This window comes from Triplophysa dalaica, chromosome 20 (assembly GCF_015846415.1).
Source record: "Triplophysa dalaica isolate WHDGS20190420 chromosome 20, ASM1584641v1, whole genome shotgun sequence".
NCBI lineage: Eukaryota > Metazoa > Chordata > Actinopteri > Cypriniformes > Nemacheilidae > Triplophysa > Triplophysa dalaica.
In genome coordinates, this window is record NC_079561.1 from 6,044,781 (window position 1) to 6,063,568 (window position 18,788).

The following is an 18,788-nucleotide window of genomic DNA, read 5'->3' on the forward strand; positions in this document are numbered from 1 at the left end:
ACGGACATTTCTGGGACATCATTGAATACCATAATTGGAAAAATTAAATGGTAGTCCTACAACCGTTTTCTTTCCTAAATTCTTTAAAATGTTCTTTTATACAATCATTATAGTAGTCAATGATGTCCCAGAAATGTCAGTTTTTAATATTTTTCCAGATATCTTTCTTTGTGTTCAGCAGAATAAATAAATAAATTGATACAGTACTGTATCATGACAGAGTTTTTATTTTCAAGTGTAGTATCTCTTTAATATATTGAGATACTACTGAGATGGTGGAATTTGGGGCCAAATTGTTTTGGAGTATTTATTGAAAGCATATTGCAATACATTTCCATGTGATAACACCAACGATATCTGACAACATAAAAAATTGTTCAAATTTCATTCAGATGGTGCTCCCTGTTCAGACAGATGTACAGAAATTGTCTGTTGTAAAATACATATTTATTTTCAAGTACTTTAAGAAGTTGAGAGTGTTATAATACATGTTAATCATACCCTTCGGTTGCTTAGTTTGTTATTCTTAGTTTTTGCCACTAGAGGGCAGTTATCACGCAGTTGTCCTGCCGGTTTGACACTACATGACTTTTTAAAGGGAAAATTACATTGCCCTTTTCGTAAAAAATTTGACCAGTGATATTTATTTCAACTGTTTAAGAAAGGGACAAGAACGATGAATTTGTTACACTTTCCTCAGGACTTGACATGTACTTTACACTTCTAATGTTTACCAGCAGGTGGCAGCAGAAGATTGTTGATAAATCTCTGCATAGTTCCAGCACTCGTCACAACATTTACATTTGTCACTATTCAATGCAAATATACTGTTAAAAAATGATACGGCACGCATGGTAATATTCTTCAGAGAACATATTTTATTTAAAAAAAGTAAACAAATGAAAAGTAAACAGATTCTTACATAAGTGTTCAAATGAACCATTACAGCTGTTTTCTATTACCACAGAATAAAAACTATAGAAAACCATATCGAAATATAATAATAATACAAATAATTGATAATATATAAACTATTAAATATTAAATAAAGAAATATTTACATCTGCTGTGTACCTAAAAAGGTATCCTTACAGTGTCCAAAAGTCTCCAGAAACTGAATGCAAGAACTTCCAAATGCTACTTAAAAAAAGGACAGCTATTTCAACGAATGGACAACCTTCTTATTTACATAAATGCACATAGTACACGTTTAAATTAAATGCATACACCAGTGATCAATATTATAAATAAGACTCAGTCAGTCTTACACCATCACCTGAAAATGATACGAAACTGCATGTACAAAATAGTTCATGTGTAAATAAACTGAATATGCAGTGTGAGACCTTCACTTGTGCATGTAAAGGTGTGTGTGTGTACGGCTTTGAGTATTCTGCTATGTGTGCAAGTCTGGACGGGCTAAAGCCCATTGTTCTCTTTTATGACCATCTCTGCTGTGTTGTCATAGCGCCCAGGCCTTGGGCTCTAAAGTGAGCCGGTGTCCGATGTGGTGAGGTTCCAGGCAGGGGCTGAATCATCCTATTATCCAGGTCAAACTCCCAAATGTTATCGTAGTCCATTTCCTGGTCGTCTGGTTCTATTGGTTGAAGGTAAGAATTGTCATCTGTGCGGAACAAGAGCAAATCATTGAGTCACCCTATGAGTTAAATGTGTCTAGTGCTATGATCAATATGTTCAAATGTTAAATCAGAATCCACACACCAAGGTCAGTAAACTGAGCCGTATTCAAGTCCTAATTTATGACATAACATCTAATACGTTGCTTGTGCCTTTGAGGGTCTTTGATGTCCTGCAAGATCTCCCACTTGTGAGCATTAAATCACTCCCAGCGGTAATTCTTTCCTTTCACGTGTCTTTCCTCTCATGTGCAACCTGCAGTGCTGTCATTTAAAATACTCTCGGTCTGAGCTATATTACACACACATACACATGTGTCCCTTCATCTGCACTCTTGTTTCTATTGCCACATCCCATCTAATATCTATGCCTTGCCCTCCACACCCTACCAAACGTGTGTGTGATATGGAAAAGGTCATTCTAAAACCACCCTATTACTATAAGATCTGTCTTGTGAGTGTGGGAAATTGTCACGGTGGATTATGTGGTTATGTGTTTGTAATAAAGTACATGGTGCGGCTTAATTCGACGAATCAATTGTTCAAAGAACACGCTTTAATTTGAAAACGATTTAGCTGATTTAGTCTATTAAACATAATTCTCATCTAGGTCATTATCTCAAGCTCCAAACACGAATTGTAGTCGCAAAACTAGTCACACAACTTGCTAAACTTATCTAGCATATCAAGTATCTATGTCAGTGAAACGTGTAGATTAGTGCGCCATTGTGCTACCTTAACCATCTCCCAACTTCCACATGCCCAAAATTCTCACCTGGTGAGTAACTGTATGATGTCTGCTGCGTGTCCATGACAGTATGTCCTGAGAAACCTCTCTGTGAAAGCCAAGAGAACATGGATTTAGTTTCTTATGCCATTTAGAAGATCAGCATGTACAATTTTAATGTCGTAGGACAGTTCAAAGTCGTACGTATACAATATGTTTGAGGCTCATTACCTGGGAGATGTGGTTGTGTTCTGGCAGGCGGTTTGGAGTAGGCAGCATCTTCAATCTGGAAACAGCCTGGGCGCGTAGTTCATCGGACCACTGGCTGCTGGCCACCTCGGACACCGGAGCCGGGCTGTATCTGTTTTTTCTTCCGAGTGGAGGAGTGCACAGCCGGAAGGAGGAAGGAAGGAGAGCGGGGTACGACTGCTCCATGAAGCTTTGAGAAGAGTGCTGTTTAACAGGAAAATTTGAATTATCAGTATCAGCTTTTATACCAAAATCAGAATTAGGATAACAGGATAGCACATTGAGTGAATTTATCCTGATGTATTCATCTGCTCATAGGATCTAGTCTTAAACTGTTATGCAATCTGGGGTTTTAAAATCCGAACAAGTGCAAACTCGCTTTCCATGCAAATACATCAGTCCCAAATGTTTCCAGACCACAGCTGTCTAGGATCATACTTTGTCTTATTCTCTCTGCTGCCTTTTTCATTATGCATCTGGATCAATTAGTCATGCGGTCTGTGCGGACTTTCCACAGTTTCCATTTAGCTCATCAAATCAGCATCCTTGTTTTCTGTGTGTTTGGTCACCACAGTCACTGATGTAAATTGAGAGAAGGGATCTGATATCCTGACCCACTTACCGATGCATGTGCAGGATTCTCTTCTAGAGGATACATTGTAGGGGTACCGGGGTCATCGTAAAGGGGTGAGAGAGGTTTGCGGTGGCCGACCAAGTCGGAGTGCCGGTGAGGAACTATGAGCTGGTGTTTGCTAGGTGTCTGCGAGGTGCTCCAGCTGTTAGACTGAACAAGGGAAGACACGTTTAAGTTATGCATGGTTTCTCCTGAGCCGATGAGTTAAACCATGAATAACCTGAATGCAAATCGGAAATGCTTCAGGGTTTAATTTGCCTTGCAAATTCACAGGGCTGAACTAAACAGTGCTCAATTTATCTTAAGATAAGGGTTTACCTTGACTAGTGGAGCTTTCTCGACACGTTGAACGGAGCCATTGCAGTGAACTGAAGTGTAGGGTGTGTTGTAAACAGGTGACATGGGCGCTTCTGTGGTCAGGTGTGATGAATGTGAAGGGGAGGGGTAGCGGAGCGACATGGGTCGGTGGTCTGGTGTGGGTCTGGCACGAGAGGAAAAGCTGCTGCTACGGCTGCCCAGATGAGCAGAGTATTGAGTGTCCGAGGAGGTGGGTCTGCTTGAAATGAACTGTGAAGAAAACAAACAAATTTGTTGTTTTAAAATATACAAAAAAGATTGACCTTAAATGTTTTCTGAGGGGTTTGATGGTCTGTCTGTGTTAAATAAATGACCAGGTGTGATAGAATGTCCAGACTGAAAATCAACACATGCTCTTGTCTCAATCCTGATGTACTTTATGTGTGTTTACATAAATCTCAATTGGGAGGCTTTCAAGACTATGAATATTTGGAATCTTTAAATGAACAAAACCGGCTTAACACACCAAAAAAGTCAAATTTAAACCACGACCCATACACTGCAAAAGCATTTTTGTGTAGTTGCTGTCCAAATATCTACAAATTCTTGAATCAGGATACATTTGCTTGACATGGAAAGTGGCCCAAGATATTAATTCTTTCTTTATGAAAAAAATATATAATTATTGAGTAAGTGTTTATTTAAACCAAGCCAAAAGATCTTCAAATGAGATTAAAAAAAAAACCTTTGAACCTTTTCCTAAGTATCTAATTCAGGTTAATTTTTCTAACTCGACTGGCAGCTTTTAATTTGTTTTGCTTGTTTTAAATATAAACTTTTTTGTACTAGAAATAAGAAGCATTTTTTGTAAGAATTTTTTTTGCACTGTTTGAACTTGAGGGGTTGTTTTTAGTTGTCAGGTTTTCTTCTTTTGAAGTACAAATATCTGAAAATTCTTAAAATCAAGATAAATTTTCTAAAAAAAAAAGGGAAATCCACCAATGAAAAAGGAAAAACCTGAATTAAGTTGACCTTTTTATTAAGTACTTAATTCAGTTTTTTCCGTTGCTGATATTTTTGCTTATTTTAAGAATAAACTTTTTATAAACTTAATTCGTAATTACATCTGGGTCTCTTTGCTTTCCAAGTACTATAATTGTATCTTGATTTAAGAATTTGTAGATAATTCTACAGTGTAAAAAAAAATTCTGCAGTGTAATACAGAGCAATACAATAAATGAGACATTTTAAGGATGTTTAGTTCTATTCATGGTTTCTCTCTGGTTTTTCATGGTGACCAGAGGGAAATGAACTAGACACAAGTTAATTATTAACAGTCCAACTGCAACACTTCCGATCATGTTCACAACCACATGTGCTGCTCCACCAAAATAAACACATGAGTCATTCTTATGAATACTGTGGTGACTTTACATATTTTAAACCTGCGGATAACAACCGCATGACCAGATATCACACCAAATGTCTCCACAATATTAAATCAAAGGTGTAGCGCTGAAAGTTGAAGCTGAAAAATATCATGTTCCCAGTTTGACATTAATGGGTTTGGACTGTTGGGACAGACACTTACACAAAGAGGTTCTGTGTAACCGGGGGAAATGGGGTTGTCATCACCAGCGGGCAGCTGGAGCTCACGGGATCTTCGCTTGTCTTGAGGCTGTCGATGCAGGTCAGTGGCTTCTCTGCTGCTGCCGCTCCACCTGTCAAACTCAGGAGCCTGAGAATAACAGAGGTGAGAGTGAATATCTCACATCATTACCAGTGACCTCGAGCATCCTACACCATAACACTTTCAGTACGGTTTTGCTCACCTGTTTCTGTGTCGGCGTGTAAATGATGTCATAGACGGGGGGAGGAGGGCTCAGGATGGGTACGTCAGCGTTTTTGAAATACCGAATCCAGTCATGGAACTCGCTCTTGTCGAGACAGGATACGACGATGGGATTGATCAGCTTCCCTAGGAACAAAACATCAATGGAATCAGAGCAGAGCATGTGTGCAAAAACAGGAAACGATCATGTAAACAATGAGATTGAGTTACAATCGATGTTATAACACACGTATCAGTTCTTTATCAAGAACAGCATCCTGTAATAAAAATGTATTTGAGGGATTCCTAACACACCTTCGATCATGAACGTGTTGGGTTTGACGTCCTGGCAGGGAGTTGTAACCGTGATCATGTTGAGAGGAAGTTTACCCTGCAAACACATACAAGATTGTTTCCAACGTTTGCTTTGTAGAAAGTTGCAGCTGAATCTCAGCTTGTGCTTTTCAAGGAAAAAAGTTTAGGTTAGACTTTAGTTTTGGAATTACCTTGTAGAAGAGGCCATCGCTTTCTTCAGACAGAATGATGAGATAGTGGGCGTACATCACCAGGAGTCGGTCGTACTGCTCCTGTAGGCGGAAGACAATATTTTGATTTAACACTTATTATCTGCTTTGATTTCGTTGGAAAATGTTCTTGGTTGATTTAAACTTGCTTAAATGCAAAAAATACCATTAGTTTGTTAGATGTATAGATACATAAAAAATGTACAGTCTGTCAACAATAGGTGATTCAATTACGAGCTTTACAAGGTTGATCTCTATCACTGCACAGCATTGTTTGAGCACAAATTTCCCATAATTTTCGCTCTCACTGTGATTGTGCGTCTTAGTTCTGCTCAGGGTGTGTTCAAAGACAGCTGTTGGGTGAGTCAAGTCAGTCCACGAGGAAAGCAACTGGTTTACACGCCCTCTTCACTAGCTGATACTCTTCACTCTCACGGCCCTTTTAAGAAGGACTATCATTTGCTCACCCTCCCTCTCTCTCTCTTTCTCGTTCTCTTTCTCTGGGAAAAGGTTTGGATATTTGATCACATTGCACTGCCGTAGTATGAACTGGCATGCTTTGTGTTGTAGCTGTCAGTTCAAGGAGACCAGCTGAAACCAGGCAGACTTTGACTAATGAGGGCTTGTGAAAGTGGCTTAACCAACACAGAGTTTAGTGACCCTGACTGTAAACTGAGCTTTGCTACCCCTCTCAAGAAAGTGTAGAAGTGAGGTTAGACCCTCCCTCATGTAAAGAGCAAACACTTTCAATCCATAGATCTCTCAGAGAGTTAACGGCAGGTGTTGCGCAATGCAAAAGTGTGTACAGTGAGGTCACAGTAGGGACAGAAAGGGACCTGACACTTAACTGTAATGTAATATCTATCTTTCCATGTAAACAGCCGCGGAACAAATTTAGAGAGCACTTTTTTTGTTTGGTATTTATAGTGTTTGTAAAATGATCATTTGTCTTTTATTTTGTGAGCTAGTGATAGCATTTAGGCCAAATTCAAAATGATAAATCTTTTTTTATTTGCATTCATATGGAGAAATTTGAAAATGGACAAACTGGTCAAAATGACCAAAAAAATGTTTGCAGATCTTAAATAGTGCACAGGAAACAAGTTTATATTCATGCTTAAAAAACACATTACAAATATTTTACATGCAGATCAGTTCGAAAATTAATGATTCTGTCACAATTTTCAAGTGCCTTTGCATTCATTAAATAATTTTCTCACATTATATCTACATGGTTTCAGCAGCAACAACAAAAACAAATATTATGTGGCCCAAACTTAAGTTCTGGTAGACCTCCGTAAAGAATCAATAACTGTTGTGTAGTTTAAATGTAATTTAATACAATTAATATACCATAAAATAATCAACAAATATTATTATAAATTAAATATAAAATAAATGGTTTTGTTACTAGCCACTAGCTAGACCGATAACCTTACACAGAGCGGAAGTTATCTTCAGGCCAGGCGCATGCGTCCAATGAAACCATCTATGTATATGGTATTTTACTGTAATTATTTGCTTTAATAAAGCGTAAAATATATATTTTTAGAGTGATAACTTGGACCCTAATTAGTAAAATAATGTATATTTATGCCATATAAATAATGTATTGTACTGCATAATGTATTTTACTGTAATTTTACTGTCGTTATTTGCTGTAATGGTTTACTGTACATTTTTGAACATCTAGTGATCACCACAGTGAAAAACAGTCTCTTATTTTAACAGATAGCATTTGCTTTCCTCTTCAAAACAATTTAGCCACATTTCCTCTGTCAAAAGAACATTTTAGGACTGTTGAGAACATTCTAGGTCTTACCTGGCATGGCATGTGCTGCAATCTGACTTTTGTGACGTATGTGATGGGGCCCAGACTCTCTCGCTGTGAGCCTTCCCATTCATAGATGGGCTCTCTGCTGATGGAGTTCCTCAACTCCTCCTTCCCTACTGCGGTCTCCTCTGAGCACTGCACCTTTACAGAAAAAAACACTTTATTTAAGATCAAAAGACAGATTTGCTTAATCAGCATATTGCGCCCTGTCACGGTACGGTAAAGGAGTGTACCAGAGATTTCAGAGAAATTGCATGTCTAGGCTAATTACTGGATGTAAATGTTTAGCTCTGACTTCACTTGTTGCAGTAGTGCGATTTGTCAGAACAGGCAAGAAAACATGCCATTTTAAAACCCAACTAAGTTGACCACAAAAGAAACCACTCCCTTGATGAAATCCTTATTGGAGAATAATAACCGGCGTTAGTCATTCTAACCTTTCCTGCCTCCTCCTGTTTACCATTTTAATTTTCATCGCAGTCATATACTTTACACAGTTTGGCAGGCAGCGAATACAAGTCTTGCAGATTAGGTGAATTACCTTGATTCTAGTGTATCTTTCAGGCACGATTGGATTGCCTCCATTGGCCTGGATTTGTTCTTTCAAAAGGCCGAACCAGTTGTTCAACTCCTCCTCTTTTGAGCAGTAGACGATGATAGGATTCAAGCTGACCCCTACAAAGGTCAAAGACATGGGTTAGAGGTTTTGTCACATGAGCACATGACCAGCGACCATCTGGATCTTGTTAACAGGTTGCTGAATATTACTAAACATTGCACAGCAATAAGAGTTGGTCTGTTTCAAGTCAAAATGTCATTGTGGATATGCGGCATTTCTAAAAATTGAGAACGAAAGATCGGTCGCATTACAACATACTTTGTAGTATGTAGAACTACCAGCTGTCCTGAGAACAGCTATTCTGAAAGAATGCATCAAATCTGGAATCTGCCTTTTATCAGGCCCGCATTCCGACCTTTATCAGCAGAGATATCAGACACTCAGACCTGCCCTGAACACTCAGTTCCGGTAAGGTGTGATGTGTTTCACAGTGAAGTCATATGCGTGACTATGTAAGATTTGGTCCTTTTTCAACAATGCATAGATGTTAAGTTTCTTTGATGTCACCATTTAACCCCAAAGTGTAAACAATTGCATGAAATGCCAAATGAAAGGATTCATTCAGTAATTCAGAGAGTGGGATCTAACATCCTAAAACCCTGTTTATTTTAATCACAGCCACATTGACTCATGAGCTTTCTGGGAAAATGAAACAATGTTTTGTGGATTGCTCAGCATGACAAACCAATAAAGTAAATATGTCCCACGTTGTAATTTCTCATAAAGATTTTATAAGAAAAACTTTACCATCAGACCTTGTGTAGGTTCACTGCTCTGGAATGCGTGTTTAGTTTAACCATGAGATAAATGAAAAGGGAAAGGACCTTCGCTGATCTGCAGCTAAGTGAGTTCAAGCGCACCTGTCATATAACAAGTGGGGGTTTAACCTTCCTCTAACTAGTGGCAAATGGACGAGGCTCTAGTTAGCCTATAGGATCGTCCTGAGTACTTTTAAACCTCTGGAATGTCTGAACGTGGGAAGTGGTTTGGATAAGTTTACGATGCATGTGTCACCCCATGTTTGTTTAGAGTCACTACATATATCCTCAAAATAACATTCAAAGCAACAATGTTTAGATGATTCCTTTTCCTGTGTTTGAAGAAATTAAATAGAAGTCCTTGAATATATTAAATCATTTAAACTATTTTAGAAATAAAACTTAAATATAGACCACACAAGATGTAAACACTGGTCCAGAAGCACTTCTGTTTTTTTATTAAAAGTATTTTTTAAGATGTAATAACGTCATAAAGATATTTGTTTCACATTTTTTGTCATTTATAAATATTCTGTTGGTTGTATTTTGTTCACACGTTTTTGTAGCGTAATCCAAAGAAGTCTATATGTATGAAACATTATCTCTAACGCCAACTCTCCATTGTCTTATCAAGCACACTCACCGTTTATCTGGAATGTAAATTCTTCTGGATCACCAAAGCTGTTCCTATCCTGCACCTTGCAAATAGTAAGCTCTTTTAGTGGAAGTGTCCCCTGTATTGCAAAAAAGAAATAGCGGTTATTATATACAGTCTGAATTTCATACTGCTTAAAGGGATACTTCAGCCAACAATGGACATTCTGTCATCATTTAGACACCATAAGATTGTTCCAAACCTGCATACGTTTCTTTGTTGTGCTGAACACACAGGAAGATATCTGGAAGATTGTCAAATCTCACCCCCTATTGATTCCCATAGTATTTATTTTCCCTATGGCAGGAAATGGTGAGTGAGATCTGACACTCTTCCAAATTTCTTCCTTTGTGTTCAGCTCATGTATACCGGTTTGAGACGATATATGGGTGAGTAAATTAAGACAGAATTTTCATTTTTGGGTGAAGTATCCCTTAAATGTATTTTATTATGTAGGCCAAAAATAAAATCAGTTTTAGACTTTGTGCTTCTGCCACTGATAAAGATTAGCCACTTTAAAATGTTCAATATTGCACAATGCTCCATCAAGATTAATGAACATTGACTGACTAGTCACTTCCCATTGACATACAATTACAAATGCTATCGCAGACGTAATAAACCTCGGGTCACCAAAGAGAGAGAGATATTTTGTTACATTCAAATGAACCATATTTAACACAAATCATTATATCACACCCATAAAACCCCCAAATCATGTTGTATCTGTTTCTGTCACCACATGATTCGAAAGCCTTTCAGGCTCACGCCTAAGGCAACGACAGATGCATGGCCATAAATAGATGCCCTTTAAAATTTCTACCTGAGGTATGCATTGTATGTTGTGTTTATTGTGAACAACCTGAATAGATGTTATGCATAGTATCTTTTACCTGGTATGTGAGTCCGGTCGTGTTGTTGGAGACAAAATGGAGGTGTGTTTGAAACAGATCCAGGTAGCAGTCATGCACATCCTAAAAGAACAGACACAAACACAGAGATCATGATGTGTTAATACTGGCAGAACTTTAGCCTTATTGGATTAAAAGATTTTTTTAACTCTCGCAAGCTTTCTTTTTAAATCTGATAAAAGTATGAGCAAATGCTGAGGAGTTTGATGAAACAAAAACAAGTATTTAAGCATCTTCGCCTCAGACATAATACAGATATATCAATCAAAAACATATAACAGGAAGACAAAGTATAATGGTTGAATTGTTATAAGGGTTAAATTCTCATGTCAATATTTCCTGAGCAGTGTGTGTTTGCTCTGCGATCTCTGAGCTTAGTGTAAAGCCACTGACATTGATTTATCCTGGCAAGCTCATTTCCTTTCATTTGATCCAGGACTCATATGTACCGAAAGTTACAGAACACACCATTGACATAAATACTATTAGGTAACATTTCTTGTGCACTGTGTTCCCCAATGACCCCACCCTCATAGCTGTTTCTTCTTTATCAGGGTTTTTCTCTTTCCTTCCTTCACATCCACACTTGTGTCTTTCCCCAGTGTGACCTCACAGTAACAAGCTGAATGAGATTCCCACGCTTCAGAGGCTGTGTGTAATCTATCAGGGGTTTGATCAGAACGCTCCTGCCCCAGGTAATCTCTCCGTCTCCGAGTCATTTCACAACATCTCGATGTGTTCTGACTCGCTGTCTTCTTCCCAAACTGAGCAACAATTAATCAGTGAATAAGCAGACGTCATTCTCACAGAGAGTGTTTAATTCATGCGCTGTCTTGTATCATCCACCTGTTTGTTATGTGTTAGCTCATCTTTTCTCATAAATTATATGGAAGTGGCCTCACAGCTGTTTAAACCTGTATGACTTTATCGCTTCCACATAGTCAGAAACAATGCATAGTGTAACGCAATGTAAGTGCTTTTTGATAAAAGCGTCGCCAAATGCATAAATGTAAATGTTCTGCAGAACACAAAAGAAGATATTTTGAAGAATGTTGGTAAATGAATAATGCAGTACCCATTCACTTCAATTGCACTGACACAAAACCAATGCAAGTCAATGGGTACCACCATTGTTTGGGTACAAACATTTTAAGATATCTTCTTTTGTGTTCTGCGGAGAAAAACTAAATAAGGTTTGTATTGACAAAAAGATGAATAAATGATAACTTTTTTGCTGAACTGTCCCTTTAAATTATTTTTTAAATAAAACATTGCATTAGACGTGAAACATCAAACGAAGTGACATCCGCTGATAAATTTGAGCTTTTTGTTGTTGTTGTTTTTAAACAATTGACCATGACATTTTTTGTTCCTCTCAAGTTCACAAAAGTGTCTTATGACAACAGGTGTAATTCAATGTTTGACAAGCAGAAAGTATCATAATACCATCCGTCTTTAAAGAATATTGCTATTTTTTTAATACATTTTAATATTTAATTTAATAACTTGATTTGGTATATCATACATTTAGGCTAAAATGTCCACATACTTTGTGGTTCACTGTGCTGAGTTGAAAGTTTGATGGTCTTACCTTGCAGTGCAGAAAGCGGAAACGGACTTTGGAACTGTGGATCATTCTGCCGTAGTTTTTCACATTAATGCTGCTCTTTTTCCAGCCGTTGACCGGGTCGTATGGGAACGGAGGGTCCCATTGGATATTCTCGATGTTTTGAAGATCCTTGGGTGACATTTCCTGTATCAACATAGTGTTAAAAGTTAAACCCTATTCTCAGCTCCAGCTCGCTCCTTACTGCACGTGAAAAATTCCTCACCTTTCTGGGGGTGACGGTGCAAAGGATGTTGATGATGCTGTTGGACTTCTCCTGCCCTTCCTGCGGGTACTTTTTCCGGAAGAGACGGCTGCTGCTCGGAAGAAAGACACACTACTTAGTCGAGCAGTCTTTTTATAAGAACTCAAAGCAAGACGTGACCCCACATCGCTGGTTATCTCGACTCGAAACGATCAGTTAATTACTCTGACCTGAGTCAAGCTGTCTGTGAAGATTCGTCTACCCTGTGTCTCACACAAAAGATTACATCACCATTATACCTCCATTCTTTACCAGTTGCCCCTCAGCTCGCACAAGCCGACATATCAGTTTTACATCTGTCTGCGCACCATTTAAAGAGCAGGAACAATAAAGCTTATGTTACAAACCACAATGCTCATCTCATGAAATGTCTTTTGTTACCCATGACCCTCATTTATAATCATTAGTGTCAGATCTATATAATGAAGATCTTCCTGCACAGCGATAAGCCGAGGAAGCCGGTGTCAGCCTGGCTAACTCTCACGTTTTTCTTCTCTCTTTTGTTGATCTGTCTCTGCTTTGAATGCAATTAGCATAACAACACTGGGTTCATTCATGCAGACAATGATGGGAAGTATCGGTGATTTACTGGGGCTCGGTGTTGAACACGTTTGGCATCCGGAGAATTCATTCAGTAGAAGAATGCATGTTGTAGGCACTTCGTAACACACAGAATATGCTCGTAAAAGTGATGAAAGTGCGACGGTGACATTCAAAGCGCAAGTTTGGAATGAGAATAACTCTGTGTGAGAATGCAGGCAATGTTGTAGTGCCAAACGGGTCGTTTCCATTAAAAAACGCCACCACACGTTGGATTTATTTCTAATCTGATATGTGTACTCAGGTTTAGTGTGGCTTTATAAAGGGCCGCTACGTTGAACCCTGATCTGATCTAATCGCTGCAAAAACACAAAGGCTTTTTTATGGGACTCTGAACGCTAACTGAACCCAATAACTTACTTTCTGAGAGTATGCAAATCAAACGCAACAGACAAACGCTGAAGTAGGCCAACTGCCTATTTTACTGACAAAAAAGAGTTCTCCAAAGGGGATAGCAGCAAACTACACAGATCGCTGTCACATGCACATACCAGCAGTACAATAAAGCAAATTCTCTCAAAAACCAAAGAAACATGAGAGCTCAGGCTTGAAGGCTACCCTGGAAATAGATGTGGACTAACTTCATTACACTTGCGAATTCAATCGGGCAGTCGAGGGGATCAGTCGGCCTGTGAACTGAGAACTGACACTGAGCTAATGAGATTTACAGACATCATCATTACACCTCTGAATTAAAACCATCAGCTTGTGTTCATCCTTTCAGTCTGTCCTGGTATTACTGTCTATAACTATAAATAGTGAGAATTCCGGTAGATTGGGACTTAATGTCAAAATGTTTCTCAGTTTACCTGAATTCACACTGTGATTTTCTATTATAGACAAACAGAATTTGGGTTGTTAAGACCGTAAATGTGTCCTGTAGTGTGACATAGCACAAATTAGAATAGAAAAAACTAACAATGAAGATAAATTTGCTTTCTAAATTTGCTTGGACAAGTAGGATTTATTTGTCAACTACCCATATATAATACAGCATGTGTAGTCTTTTTTATCTTAATATCAAAAAACAAAATATTTACATTACATCCTTATATCTTAGGTACCAGGTGCCAATATCTCTATTTTCAAGATAGTTGTTCTTACCTGTTCCTCCTTATGAAACTCTTGCTGGAGAACCTAAAGTTGTGCTGGGGGACACAGGACATACTACTCCCCATGTTGATCCTGTGTAAGTTTCTTCTCGATTAAAATGTGCGAGAGTGTGTCTGACTTCAATGATCTCCTCTGTAATCCAACCTCTGTGGAGTGAGCTTGTCTGTATGACAAAGCTGCGAGACTGATACCGGACCAGCAGACGCACGAGTGAATAACAGAGTGAGTGTGTCAGTGGGCGGAGGCTCTGGGAGGTGTGTGCAGGGGGGTGGCAGAGCAATGAAATTCACACCTTCTGCGTGAGATCCCTTCACTAAATAAAGCCTAAATGACAAAGGGGGACGTGTAGTTTTTCACACCTAATAGTGGGCAAATGGCACTGATTTGAATGCTTGAACACATGATGAGAGAGTATTAAAGACTGAATGGAGCCTCATGGTGTCGCACTAAACATGTCTGGACATGGACATCTTCTGAATGGTGGTGGTATGGGGGGTGATGTTATTTGTTAGCACCCAAAATAATTGATGCACTTAAGATGGCTGGAGGCCAAAAATTATGTATTTGTACTGAAAAACATCCCTGAAGAATTATGAGTTCGTATTTGATCTGAGTTCTAATGGGACTCAAATAAGAATCCAGAATTGGATCAAACTAGATGAACTAAAACAAAGACAAATTAAAATAGAGACGACAGGACCACAGGCTTCTAATTATAGCAGATTTTATAAACAAATAAACAAGATGTAAACTGTTTTGTAAACAGACATTGAGCATTAATGATGGGGAACTATGATAAAACATACTGCATTATATATTACATATGAAATATTATGTCGCAGCATTATGTTATTTCAGTTTTGTTTTCAGTTTTATTGTATTCATATTTTAAGTAATGTTTAAGTTATATTTTAAGTAATTTGCGTTTCGTCCTTTTTTGTTTATTTTTTATATTGCTATACAATTTATTTTCATTTCAGTTTGGGGTTATACGATATACAATTATACGATTTACACTGCCCCCGTTACAGTGTAATTATACATTTAAGTACTAAGTAATAAAAAGGAATGTATTTACCATAGGGTTAGGGTTTGCTACATGTGATTATGCATAATTTATAATAAATACTAAAGTACATACATGTAATGTGTAACAAGGGCACCGAAAAATAAAGTTAACCAGTTTAGTTTTGTTTTATTTCTAGGTATAATTGTAATGTTTCAATCTTACCTTAGTTTATTGGTTTAGTTGATTACTTTATCAAATATTCATTTGATTTAAATATATTTATATATTTATGCCTATATTTTATTTGATTTCAATAGCAGTAATGCTTGAATCATTTTAGTTATGTGAACTATAATTACTGTGGTATGTGACGAATAAAGCCCTTTATAACATTAAATAGGCCTAATTAGTACACCCTTTAACTATTTAAGCATCTTTATTAACAAACATGATTTGCAAACAAGACGGCTATTTATCTTATTACTTACATGAACGTATAATTAATATAGCATGTTTGGCTTTTTCAGTCTTTTATATTTTTCTATTTAAGTATGTCAGTGGGTTGTTGGGTCTGTGCACAATTTTTGTTTGTTTAGCTTTTTGCACATAGCCTATGTCTGTAACGTTCATTTGAGGACAAACGGTATGTTTGAGAAGGGAGTCACATTTCATGTATATGTTGCTACGAAAGCCATGCCTGTGACAGCAAACTCCCTGTATGTGTGCAAATGTGTGAGATATGATCTAATCAAATTACATGAGCAACACTCCCTGTATACATCCTAATCTAATCCTGTATCCCAGATATACTGTCAGAGCTGTCAGACATGCAGATTGCTTCAAAGTATGCAATTGTAACAGATTAAATTACTAACTGCTACCTTTGTTCTTTAATGTAACCTGTCTGCTTTTAATGATGATTGAGACCTTTCGGGATCCCTTTAGGCCCGTTTTCTTTTTTGCTGCACTGAGAATTCCAATCCTGGTTATAGTTTGGATTTCGTTCCAATGACATATTTTTACCCAACAAAAATGACACGTCCATTCATTGTTTCTGTGTGGATGCTGCCGATCAAACCAGCCTAACCAGGAAGTGTAAGCGGGGCCATGCCGGAGGCACCAAACTGTCACATTCCATCTAACACATTACTTCAACAGCCATGTTTATACTTTATTTACTCACGTAAAGGAATTTACTAGTTAATTTGTCTCAGAGAAAAAACAGCTGAACTTCAATACACAATAAAACAGGGTTTATCTGATGTGGCCATAAACTGAGTGGATGTTATAAACTAAAAAACAATATTATGAGGAACAAGTTGCTCATGAAAGACATCAAAGAGCTTTTCATTTGTATCAGCTAATAGCTTTCATGGAAAATAATGATGTTGGATCATTCCCCGGCACACTTCTGGAACCCTTAAGAGCTACATGAGTTGAGGGTGAGTCATGAGGCTCTCTGTGTAGCAAGCGCTGAGGCTCACGAAGGAAATTACACTTTCAAGGAAAGATTCCGCCAAACATCTTACATAGTCTGGGAAAATATGACTTATCGTCATATGGGTTTCTGTCTGTTCCCGACAGTTTCGATAGCATCATTATAGGGCTATATGTCACATCATCCCCCATAGCAATATATGCAAGTGTCATTAGATAATTTTTAAAGGTTACAACAGTCAAAGGTTAAAACCAACACTGAGACCCGCCCCCAGTGACTAGCATAGAAGGAAAAATATAATGTCAGTCAAAAGTGCCCAGAACTGTTCGGTCTCCAATATTCTTCAACTTGTGTTCAACAGAACAAAGAAATGTATAAAGCAAATTTTCGTGGTAGTCAATGGTGGCCACGAACTCTTTGGTTACAAACATTCTTCCAAATATCTTTCTCTATGTTCATCAGTTTTTGAACAACTTGAGAGTGAGTAAATGAAGACAGAATTTTCATTTTTGGGTGACTGTTCCTTTAAACATTTTGTGAAAGCAGCTCTCCATCTGATTTTGCTCAAAACAATGACTTATTTCCTCATCTTAGGGCACATACTAGTTTGGATCCTATGGGACTGAATGCTTCACCCGTGAGTACTAGGTTTTTAAACAAACGCAGGAAAAAATATTTAATTCTCAGTCACCATTCACTTATGATTCATATCCCTAATACTCACTGCAGCAACACTTTGACCTGGATGTTAGACCACCCAACCTGCTACCTCTCTTTTAAATCACTTTAATGAAATTACACTATTTAAAAATTCAAACAAATTCTAGAACTGCACATAAAAGGAGAAAAGACTCAAACAAAGCTGTCTTTAAGTGTGATACATTATGAAAAAATGTAAGTATGATCATGATAAGGCTCTGTGCGCACTGACGTCCTCCATTCTCAGGAGTCTGTGTGTACACTGTGAGTCAGGATCTCTCTCTCTCTCTCACACAAACACAAACACACACACACACACACACACACACACTATAGCTGCGCATTCAGCAAGGCTATCGGGCCGGTCCACATGTCTGGGAAGTCCCTCTTCAATGTTTTTTCAGACTCGCTTGGTGCATAAGGGGTGCTAACTTCACACCTTGGGGTGTTTTTAATGGACCACGTGTGTAAGAGACAGTCACCGGTGACATAGTTCTCACAGTACAAAAAAAACAGGGTGCAAGAGGTGGAATAAATGAGACTTTGAAGGGACACATCAAACAGGTGTCATTTTTGGGGAATATTTTGTGGAATTTCTTGTTAACTTGTCAAACTGACTTTAGATTTGGAATTAAGGTGAGCCTTAAAATTACAAGTGCCAATTGCTTCCTTGTTCCTAGGAAACATGTTTCCCAGGCATTAGTTTAATTGTGATTCAGTGTATCATTATTATTATATAAAAAAAATTGTAGTTGTCTCTCTAGTTTCGTTAGTACAGTTCATTGATCATAAAAAACTTTCACAGCTATGCACACTTTTGTCCGTAAGTATATTAGCTGTTGTGTATATTGTACAATGATCAGGGTAACAATGTATACACCTTAAGCGCATGTACAGTAAGACAGGGTGAGTTTTAGACACTATACAAGCAAAAGAATAAACATCCTTCACTGTCTGGTGAACAAGAATACAGATGTTTTCTTGGTTTGTTTAACAGAGTTATGTGTAACAGAGCAAACCATTTTTTTTGTGATAATTTGTTCTTCTGTTTTTTGTTTGTTGTTCAGGCATGTGCAAGTGATATACTATATTCTCATAAGAAGCATTAATGTGAAATGTTATGTAATTATATCGTTGCTGTCCTTCTGAAACCTCAGGAAATGAAAAAAAACACTGTAGTTTTTAAAAGATTAAATACTGTGTCGTTTATAATACTATATAATAAGCCCAGTGATAAACATATGTGACCCTGGATCACAAAACCAGTCTTAAGAAGCACGGGAACATTTTTGGTAAAAGATAAAAATACATTGTATGGGTCAAAATTCTTGATTTTTCTTTTATGCCAAAAATCATTAGGATATTAAGTATAGATCATGTTC

The 18,788-nt window shown here is 37.7% G+C and overlaps 1 protein-coding gene across 1 annotated transcript; it reads right to left on the reverse strand.

Moving 5' to 3' along the window:
• Window positions 1-923: 923 nt before the first annotated feature.
• On the reverse strand, window positions 924-14,448 carry plekhn1 (pleckstrin homology domain containing, family N member 1). The gene is made up of 16 exons (XM_056733440.1): window positions 14,252-14,448; window positions 12,509-12,599; window positions 12,268-12,429; window positions 10,659-10,739; window positions 9,754-9,844; window positions 8,275-8,408; window positions 7,722-7,874; window positions 5,882-5,962; window positions 5,691-5,766; window positions 5,377-5,522; window positions 5,136-5,282; window positions 3,566-3,814; window positions 3,236-3,397; window positions 2,596-2,817; window positions 2,413-2,473; window positions 924-1,624 (listed from the first exon to the last, which is right to left on the reverse strand). The coding sequence occupies exons 1-16, from the start codon at window positions 14,323-14,325 to the stop codon at window positions 1,440-1,442; spliced, it is 2,115 nt and encodes a 704-aa protein (XP_056589418.1). The 5' UTR covers window positions 14,326-14,448; the 3' UTR covers window positions 924-1,439.
• Window positions 14,449-18,788: the final 4,340 nt, after the last annotated feature.

Bases quoted from the DNA above. Each gene is read 5' to 3' on its own strand.
- plekhn1 (XM_056733440.1), bottom strand. From the start codon at position 14,325: ATGGGGAGTAGTATGTCCTGTGTCCCCCAGCACAACTTTAGGTTCTCC. The intron at 5,523-5,690 runs GTGTGTTAGGAA...TTTTGTTCCTAG, and splicing joins CAACACGTTCATGATCGAAG to GGAAGCTGATCAATCCCATC. The intron at 2,818-3,235 runs GTAAGTGGGTCA...CCTGTTAAACAG, and splicing joins AGAATCCTGCACATGCATCG to CACTCTTCTCAAAGCTTCAT.